General features: G+C 56.8%; 1 protein-coding gene across 1 annotated transcript in view; it reads right to left on the reverse strand.

The window, feature by feature from the left end:
• Window positions 1–9253, reverse strand: part of LOC103554441 (fer-1-like protein 4) — a 41820-nt gene extending 32567 nt beyond the window's left edge. The window contains exons 1-18 of the mRNA XM_070589632.1: window positions 9175–9253; window positions 8406–8538; window positions 8208–8307; window positions 6958–7049; window positions 6729–6770; window positions 6280–6444; window positions 5686–5746; window positions 5441–5572; window positions 5123–5185; window positions 4959–5043; window positions 4548–4707; window positions 4249–4432; window positions 3978–4164; window positions 2999–3357; window positions 2514–2622; window positions 2157–2328; window positions 1941–2061; window positions 1416–1516 (exon numbers count right to left, since the gene is read on the reverse strand). Coding sequence (XP_070445733.1) covers window positions 1416–1516; window positions 1941–2061; window positions 2157–2328; window positions 2514–2622; window positions 2999–3357; window positions 3978–4164; window positions 4249–4432; window positions 4548–4707; window positions 4959–5043; window positions 5123–5185; window positions 5441–5572; window positions 5686–5746; window positions 6280–6444; window positions 6729–6770; window positions 6958–7049; window positions 8208–8307; window positions 8406–8538; window positions 9175–9253 — 2345 coding nt within the window. The remainder of the gene's footprint in view (window positions 1–1415; window positions 1517–1940; window positions 2062–2156; window positions 2329–2513; window positions 2623–2998; window positions 3358–3977; window positions 4165–4248; window positions 4433–4547; window positions 4708–4958; window positions 5044–5122; window positions 5186–5440; window positions 5573–5685; window positions 5747–6279; window positions 6445–6728; window positions 6771–6957; window positions 7050–8207; window positions 8308–8405; window positions 8539–9174) is intronic.
• Between the last annotated feature and the right edge of the window lie 398 nt (window positions 9254–9651).

Consider the following 9651-nt stretch of genomic DNA (forward strand, 5'->3'; position numbering starts at 1 on the left):
GAGGAAGACTGGCCCTGAGCTAACACCCATGCCCATCTTCCTCTACTTTATTTGTGGGACACCTGCCACAGCATGGCTTGACAAGCTGCACCTGATATCCGGGCCAGCAAGCCCCGGGCCGCCAAAGCAAAACATGCAAACTTAACTGCTGCGCCACCAGGCCGGCCCCAACCACAACCTTTTTAAAGGATAAGTTAGAGCATATCTCTTCTCTTCTCAAAACCTTCAGTGGCTCCACACCTCACTCAGAGAAGAAGCCAAGGCCATTACAATGGCCTACAGGCTCCCACATGCCTCTCCCCACCATCATCCTCTTTTCCTCCCACACGCTTCAGCCTCACCTACTCTGCTCACTCTGCTACAGCCACATTGTTTCCCTTGCTCTTCCTCAAACACAGGCATGCTTTACCTCAGGGCCTTTGCACAAGCTGTGCCTTCTGCCAGGAATACCCTTATAGACATGGCTTGCTCCTTCATCTTCTTCACGTCAACTTCACAGTGGCCTCCCCTAGCTACCCTTTCTAAAATTGCAACACCTCTCTCTAATAGTTCCTTGCTTTATTTTCTCCCTAACACTTATCCTTATCATACTTCTTATATTTCTACCTTGTTGTTTACATGTTTATTATCTGTGTCTCCATCCAGCCTTCACCCCCACCCCCCCACCCCCACCAGAATAGACCTTTCAGGGATTTTTGTGGGCAAGAATGCTTTTTCACTGCTATTCCTATGTCTAAAACAGTGTCCGGCACAGTAAGTGCCATAAATATTTATTGAATAAATGGATAAACAAGTCTTTTAAGAACAGGATCAGAAGAACACTGAAGTACCCGAAGCAGGTTATGGAATTCAGGTCAGTGAATGCCAAAGATGGAAGTGACTAGAACAAATTTATGTGGTTACACTAATGACCTAGGGACTAGTTGATGAAAGTGGACAATTGCAGAGCTAACTCCTCCAGGAGATGAGAGGAGATGAAGTCAAAATCACAGCTGTGGCTATGGGAGGAGGGACATTTCTTCGCTGTAGCAGGAAGGAAGGAAAGCAGATGGATACAGAAGCTGGCAAGGTGATAGACGGAATGAGGAAGGTGAGGCTTCTATTTTCTTCATGAAGTAAGAGAGGAGGATGCTAGCTGGAACAAGTGTGGAGGAAAGGAGTAGGGAAGATTTGAGGAGAGGGGAAAAGGCATAAGCCTCTAGGAAAGGGAGCTTCTTGGAGGGGAGTGGCCTATCCCCCAATAATTTCCATCCAGCGCCCTGCGATAGGGATAATCATTTCCGTCTCATTCTTCTGTAAAGTGCAGAGCAAACGCAGCTTCCAGTCCCCCTGGGGTCCCAACAGCCGGCACGAGTCTCCCTCACCCCGGAGTTGGCGCGGAGACAGGCGCTGTGAGGTGCCGGCTCTCAGCTCACCTGCTCCCAGCCACCAGCTCTTCCAGCGCCTGCTTGAGCCTGGTGCAGGCGCCCCGCCCCGGCCTCCGCTGCAGAGTCTCAACCTCCTGCAGCCCCTGGTCCTGCGCAACCGCGAGAGAGGGTTAGAGTCATTAGGGTCCCAGACTCCGACATCTTGTAGGTCGCACCCCCACCCCAGGGTGAGCGCACTCACGACCTCACCTCTTGGCCCTTCCCTCCTTTGGCTTCATCCTGTTCGTGGTTCAGTTTTTCTAGCCATCTACTGGCTCCACGCCTGTGGGGCCAGGCCTCCAGTAAGCCCCTTCCTGGGTCCAACAGTTCTGAATCTCCGTCCTCCCACAATTCCTGGCCTCCTCAGTTGGCCCAGAAGCTGTGCTTTTTGGCCTTCTGGCCTTGCACCAACAAGGTGCTGGCCCCCTGATGCTCTACCCATTAGCCCTGCTCCAGAGCTCCCTTCAAAGGCCGCAGTCTCCCCGACGTCCCTATCTCCTGGCCTCTCCCTCTGGGCGCCCGCCTCGCTCTCACCAGCCTCTCAGCCACCTTCCGCACGCAGTTACTTCTCTGCAGGCGCCACGTGTGATCCTCCCAGCGGCTCCACACGCGCACGCACGGCTTGTGGTGACGCAGGGGCAAGCAGAGGTATGGCCTGGACGGGGTAGAGAGGAGCAGAGGCTGCAAGGGGCAGTCCTGGGCTGCTGGGGATCTCCCAATGCCCTCTTTCCAGCCACCAGGAGCACTCACCCGCTGCCATCCACGGGCTCAGGCCGCTGAGCCGGGGTCCGCAGCTCCTCCTCCACCAGCCCGGCTCCCACGTCAGACTCCAGCAGAGGCTGCGCCTCCCCCGCTGCGCCCTCTGCTCCCTCCTCGACCCTGGACCCTGGGCCCAGTTGCTCCTCCTGGCGGCCTGCGTGACCTGCCCAGAGCAGCAAGTGTCAGCGGGTGCCAGGCTGAGGGTCTGACCCCTCCCTCAACCTCCTCTGCCTCAATAGAAATCAGAGCCCATCCCTAACTGAAGGTCAACTGTCCTTCCCAGGGGCCTAAGTCCGGAACAAAAATGACCACCCTCAAACCCACAACCCTCAGGGGATCGGCACACACCAATGGAGATCTCAAAGCTGATGGACTGGGAGGCCAGAGCGGGGTCAATCATGGTGGCCTCGAAGAGCACACCGAAGAGCAGGAAATCTTCACAGGGTGCCAGGGCGTTCTGGGGAAGGTGGGTCAGGCTGGAGTCAGCCCCCACCCTCCCAGGTTGCAGGCCAGACTGTGCTTGGCCACAATGCCCACAGATAAGACTTGCAACCAAGGCCTAGAAGATTCACTGCAGGCCTCCTACCTCCCTCTCTGCCCCTGGCAGCCCCAACCCATCGGATGCCCGGCTTAGTCCTCCGGCCCACCTCTGATTGGTCAGCCCCCTCCCCCCACATGTGAATATACGTAAGAACACGTGTGTACGCACACTGCAGTCTTCAAGCAGGCCCCCAAACTGAGACCACCCCCTTCCTGTGTTTAATGCCTGGGGACCGGTTACACACTCCAGAGCTAGGAGCGGCCCCGCCCCTTTGTTAAACCGCAGCCCCCACCTCTGGCAGCGGCAGCAACTCCTCCACCTCCACCTCCATGGCACTAGGAATCTCAGGCCCATCAGCCCCGGAGCTGGCATCCAGGTGCTGCGGAATCCCAGTTGGGATCTGGCCTCGCCTGGCTTTCTTCTTCTTTCCCATGAGCCGGGACAACCTGGATCCTTGCGGGGCCTGGGGAGGCTCAGGTTCAGCTCTCCCTTCCAGCACCTCCATGGACACAGCCACTAGCAGGCGGCCGCGGAACCAAATGCCTTGGCCAAGGCCTTCATTGAGATTTTGAAAACCATCCCGGAGCCCCCCACTGGGGAGCGAGCCATAGAGAGGCACCCAGGCCGGCCCGAAGGTGGGGTTAAACCCCGCTGTGGGGGACAAGAACAGTATTTCGGAGGGGAGCATGGGGCAGGTGGGTACTAGGTCAGTCTATGCACTCATTTACTGCAAGCTCGGGGGCGGGGGGGCGCGTCGGCCGCTCTGGGAGGGAAGTCTGAGAACAGCTGCGGACGGACAGCTCTGGACCACGACCTGGGAGCACTTGTAATCAGCTCAGCTTCTGAAGGCGCTGCGGACAGACCCCGCAGAGACTCTATAGGGGCAGAGCCAGAACCCTGGAGGCCGAGTCAGGATTGGGGCGAAGCTACCGGTGAAACCGTAAGGGACTGGGGTAAACGGATGCGGACTGGGGTTGTTTCTGTACGTGTAAATCTGTAGGGAGAGCAGGGCAGGAGCGGTTACTGGATTTGCAGCTGTAGTTCGGATTCTGTCAACGGAACCAAACCGAGGGTGGGGTTTGCAGTTTGGGAGCGACAGGCGAGGCTCCGAGACGAAAGGAGGAGCCGGCTTGGAGCACAGGTTGCGCTGCGGGGTGGACCTGACTTTCTAAGCGGAGTGGGGTCGCGAGGATGGGGTTTGCTGTCGGGGACGGGACCCAGGGCTGATAGGGCCCGGGCAGGGGCAGCACGCGTCGGCCAGATGCGCTCACCTGCGCGGCCCGGGTGTGAGATCTGCCTCAGGTCCAGCACGTGTGTGGCGAGGGCCACATCCACCAGGGGCGCGTCGTCCCGCAGCTGCAGACGAAGGCCGCGCGTCAGCGGCGGGAAGAGCTCCACGAAGCTCAGCTGCTCGTTCCACTCGGGCGCCGCCGTCTCTCCGCGTACGGACGTCTCGCCCTGAGCGCGGCGAAGACAGGCGGAAAGGGGTCAGCGCGGAACCAGGGCCTGAGCCTCGGCCGAGTCGGGGCGGGAGGGCCTTACCTGCTGCCCCAGGAAAGACACCCGCACATAAGGGTCCAGGAGCACGCGCTGATCTTGCAGGGCGCGGGCCAGGCTGCCCAGCAGGCCGGGGCGCAGCGCGGGAAGCCCCTCCGCGCGGTACACGCGCACGCGCAGCCGCGCCCACGGCCTCTGGGCCGGCACCCGGCGAGGCAGGAGCAAGTTCCTAGGGCGGGAGGCGCTGAGCGGCTGAGAAGCCGGAGTCTCGGCCCCTCTCCCTCTCCGCGTCCCGGAGGCCACGGCCAGTCCTACCCTCCCCTCCTCACCCCACCCCAGCTCACTTCTCGATGTCCGAACTGTGTCCTGGGCCCGGGGGTGGCAGCGGAGGGGGCAGGTCCCTGCGCGCCCTCACGGACAAAGTGACCTTGACAAAGCCTTTGGTCCCCGCGCGGGTGTCCCGGGGGTCATGCAGCGGAGCCCATTTCTGGTAGAAGTGGCCATCTGGGGGTGGAGGGGCAAGCCAGGGGTCAGCGGAGATCGGCGGGGTGCGCGGGGCGGTCGTGGGGCTGTGATCCGAGTGTTGGACAGTGGCCGGGGTTCCTGTCCAGCCCAGCGGGCAGGAGGGGGAGTGCATGAATGTCAGCCTTCGGAAGAGATTGCCGGCTCACAAGTTAGTACACAAGGATCAGTGCCCAGAGGGTCAATTTCCCTTGTCTGCGCAGATGAGTTTCAATGATAGGAGGGTTCAGTACCTGGCTGGTCGAAGATTATGCCCAGGTCCATCCTGAAGGTGCCTATCCGCGTGGCCATAAAGGGGAGGGTCTGCGAATGGAAAGCCTAGGGGAAGGTGGCGTTAGTCCTGAAGCTTGGACATCCCCGCTTCTCTGACGGAAACCTCTCACCCTACCCCCCTCACCGTGATCTCCAGCAGCAAGTCTTGGAGGCGAAGCCGGGTCTCATGAAATTCGAACAGGAAGTACTGGGTTGAAGCGGGAAAACAAGAGAGGGGAGAGAAGGTTGTATGTGAAGGGCTCATGTCCGCCGGGCCCCGCCTCTCGCAAAGAGAACGTCCTCCTCGCCCCGATGGTGCCTCTTTACACCCTTTCCCTAGACGCCCCTCATCCTCTGCCGGCAGTTGGTTTATTTCCACCTAGGCCATGCCCCCTCTGCGAACAGGTCTTACGCTGGGTCCCACTCATTCTGTCAGGCCCCTCTCTTCTGTGGTCGCACCCACCTCGTTGTAGAAGGGGCAATTGGTCCCGCGCTGCGTGGCGGTCACTCTGCGCTGCTCGCCAACACGCACGGCCACATAGGGGTTAATGTTGACTCCCACTAGCTTCTGGGCCTCGAGCACCGTGACCCCCACCTGAAGGGTGCAGAAGGAGGGAAAAAGGAAGCCAAGGCTGCCAAGGTAGGAGGAGAAACATGTGGAGGGCAGGTAGTATTGCCCAAGGGTTAGGCCCTGGAGGGAGAGCATACCTGGAAGTCCTGCGTTCTGGACACCTGGAAGGGATCCCCACGAGCTGGGCCCCGGGCTCGGCTGTGGAGAGGGTTAAGGTCAGCTCTCACTTTACTTCCTCCCGCCACCTCACACACACTCTTGCTTGGTCCTGGGGATAAGATCTCCTCTCCCTCTAAACTTTTGGATTCTGAGTCCTTCTGGTCTGGTCTTGCCTCCATCTCAACCCCACACCCAGAATTTGGCTCATTCCTGGAGCCCTAAAACCATTCATTCATGCAACAAAGATTTATTGAGCACCTACTGTGTGCCAACACTGTTCTAGGCACTGGGACACTGCAGTGAACAAGAGACAGAAGTCCTTGCCCTCATCAAACTTTCAACACCTACATGGATTCCAGAAGGTATATGTGAGCCAGTGTAACTGTGTGTGGGACTGTGGCATTGTCTATGCCTAGGAGTGAGTGACCCTTGACCCCAGCATGTCTACTCCTCATCCATACCCTGGGACCATGTGTTTATGAGGGTGGATGGGCATGGGCCTGCATGTATGAGCGAGTGAGCTTGACACACTGGTGGGGTGTGGGAGTAAGTGTGCAGTGGATACAAGTTACCTCTTGAGAGGGCTGAACACCACTCCAGAAAGCTCCACATCAGGCTCGTCCTCCAGATCCAGCTCCAGCTCTAGCTCGTTGTCTTCATGGTCCTGCTGACCTAGGCCCTGAGCTAACCTGCGGCCCAGTGCCACTGCCCGCCGCTCCAGTCGGGCCTCCCCAGGCCTGATAAGAAAGACTCTCAAGGGACACGTCTGGGACCTATCACCCATCCCTTAACTTCCCTGACCCTAGGACTGACCCCTGAAGCTTGGACTGACCCCACTGATCCCAGAACTGACCCCTAACCTGGGAACTCTCTAATTTCAGAATTGACCCCTGATTCTAGGACTGACTTCTCACCATGGAATTGATCCAGTACTGATCCCAGACTCAGGGACTGACTCCACATCACTGGCTCCTAATCCCAAGACTAACCTGATGACCTCAGGTCATCCTCACATACTTACTCCAGTTCCTGGAAACCCACATTGGAGATGATCAACTCCGAGCTGGGAGAAGGAGAAGTGAAAGGAGTGTGAGGGCCAGCCCTGATCACAGAGCTGCAACCTGGGCAGCACAAGTCCAACGTGTCTCTACTTCCAGGAGATCCAGAGTAGAATTGGGTACCACTTCTCCCTTTCCAAGGCCTGCCTGGTCTGGGACCACCAGGCCTTGCTTAGGTTGTTGGGAGGTTACCTGTCCTGGATGGGTGCCCCAAAGTCCTCCTCCGCCCAGGCTCCAGTTGCACCCTCTGGGGGCTGGTACCTCAGGTCAAGCTCCACCTGGATCTGAAACCAGATACACAATGTGCCTTAGGGCTCCTCAGAGTGTCCTGAGGCTAAGAAAAGCACAAGGACAATGCCTATTACTCCACCTATAAATAGAGACTGTCCTGGCCTGCACCTGTGGTGACTTGTGGTACCTCTCTAATAATATTAACTACTCGTAACCTGTTAAGAACCTGCCATATGCAAATTATCTCTTGAAAGGGCCATCCGTGACTCCAAAATTCTCTCATTGTTCTTAGAAATCCATCACTGTGGCCTTCACAGCTCCACATGGTCTGGCCCCTGCCAACCTTTCCAGCCCCATCTCATTTGGGGTCGTCTCCTGCCCAGCACCCCAGTTATGCTTTCTCAGGGCATTGGACTTTTGCATATACTGGTTCTTCTGCCTGGAACATTCTCTTCTCCCACTGAGTTAATCCTATCATCCTTCAATCCCAAGCTTAAGCACTATTTCCTTCGGGAAACTTTTCTGATGCCCAAATAGGTCACATCTCTCTGTTATACCCTCTCCCAGCCCGCTATCAGCTCTTTTGTAACACCTGTCAGTGGCAATTTTACACTTATTTGTGTGAATATTTGTTTAATGCTTGCCTCTCTCTTTAGATATGGAGCTCTAAGAGAGTAAATTCTTATCTGGTTTTGCTCACCACTCAATCCTCATTGCTCAGCACAATACTTGGCTTATAATCAAGAACTCAACAAATGACAGACTGAATGAAAAGCACTCATTTTGTATGACTCCACATAATGTAAATGAGGAGACAGCCTAGAGAAACTAAATAACTTGTCCAAGTTCTCAACTAGGAAATGGTAGATCTGAGATTTGAACCCAGGTCCATTTCTACCAGACTATACCGACCCTCCGTGAAGCACCAGGGAAATCCAGCCAGGTTCATCTTTGTCACTGAGGCTAATGCATGGTCAGGGAGTGGCACAGAACTCCTTTTCTTCCCCCATTGCCACACCCCTGGCCCTCAGGGCTCAACCTGGTTCTTGGCATATGTGGGACTTCAGCAGGGGCTGCAATGAAAGGAACCCTAGCTGGGGGGCTTTGTTACCATTCCTGTCTGGGTCTGGGCTTTCCCCTCTGAGAAAAAGAACCCTCTTAGAGGGACTCTCAGGCTTGGGGGTGGTAGGTTGGGGGCTGGTGGGACTCACCCGGGACACTCGCAGATTCTCATCCACTAGGGCCTCCCGCAGCACCAAATGCCCAGCACTCTGTAGCTGCTGCAGGGAGATCACCAGGGTCCCCAGAGACCTGGGAATGTGGCATGGAGCAGAAGAGTGACCCAGGGGAATCACCTCAAGCCCTCCCCAAGCCCTACCTGCATCCTTGGCTCCCCCAGGCCTACTCACCTGGGGCTGAACACACGGCTGCAGTTGACCACTTGCACAGACAGACTCTCCCCTGCCAGTGGAGCCCCGTAGTGTGGCCAACGGAATAGCTGGGGATAGGAGGAACCTTGTGACACCCAGTGCTTGGCCAACCCTGAAAGAGGAGCCAACCCTCCAAACTTGGAGCTAACTCCATGACTGATCTCCCAAACCTGGAACCAACCCCCATAGGGTTGACTCCAAACTAGGGTTGATCTGGGGTTAACTACCAATCAAGAACTAGTCCCCTGTAGTCTTGACTTTGAATTGTCCCAAACTGAGTCTGACCCCTCAAACCTGAGACTGACCCCAACTCCTGAGACTACACCTCCCCAAAACCCAGGAATGAGCTCCCCAACCCCAGGATGGTCCTAGATGAGGCACAGATCAGCTTCTTCCTATCCAGGACCCAACCCCACTGACCTCGCCAATATCTGCTTCTTGATCACAGTGAATTCTCCTTGTTTTCTGGGTAAAGCCTGCTTAGAATTGAAACTAGTCATTTATCAGTCCCTCCCCAGAAAAAAATAATTACCTCCCACCCTTGTCCCAGGGTCCAATCCCCCTGGACTCACCCTTAAAGAAAGGTAGAAAATGGGGAGGGAAAGAGGCAGAGAGTTGGAGATACTGGGCTGGAGGAGAAAGGAGACAGGCTGTAGAGATGCCTAGGGATAGGATTGGGGGCCTACAGAATGGAGGAACTGGAGCCCCCAAGTTCCAAAAATCCTTAGAGCATCCTAGCAAGCCTCACCCCGAAAGCTGAGCCTCACTTGTCGGTCATGGCTTCCCGGCAGCCCTGTCAGTCGCCGCACACACACAGTGAGAGCCATTGTCCCAGGGCCACTGGCTTTCCCTCTGCATGCCTGCCCTCTTGCCCACCTGAATCGCCTCTGACTCACTGGACCTACCCAGCAGGTTCAGCAATCCCTGCCCTTTAGTCAAACACACAGGTGGCAGGCCTGGGGGTCATGGGTGGGGAGGGAGCAGGAGCACTGAGAGATGGGGGTGAGGTTCCTGTGGTCAGCTCAGTTCTCCCTGCCTGCAGCAGCTTCAGGCTCCATCCTGCATCCTTGTTGGGTGGGAGCTGGGACAGGGTGGGGATGGAGGCCAGGGGAGAGGACAGGACCCTAGTCTGCTCCCTGCTAACCTCTGAGCCCTCAAGGGCATGGACCTCATGTTGTTCCTTGTTCACCTCCCAGTCCTCAATTCCCAGTTCAGGGTTTGGTAC

This window comes from Equus przewalskii, chromosome 21 (assembly GCF_037783145.1).
Source record: "Equus przewalskii isolate Varuska chromosome 21, EquPr2, whole genome shotgun sequence".
NCBI lineage: Eukaryota > Metazoa > Chordata > Mammalia > Perissodactyla > Equidae > Equus > Equus przewalskii.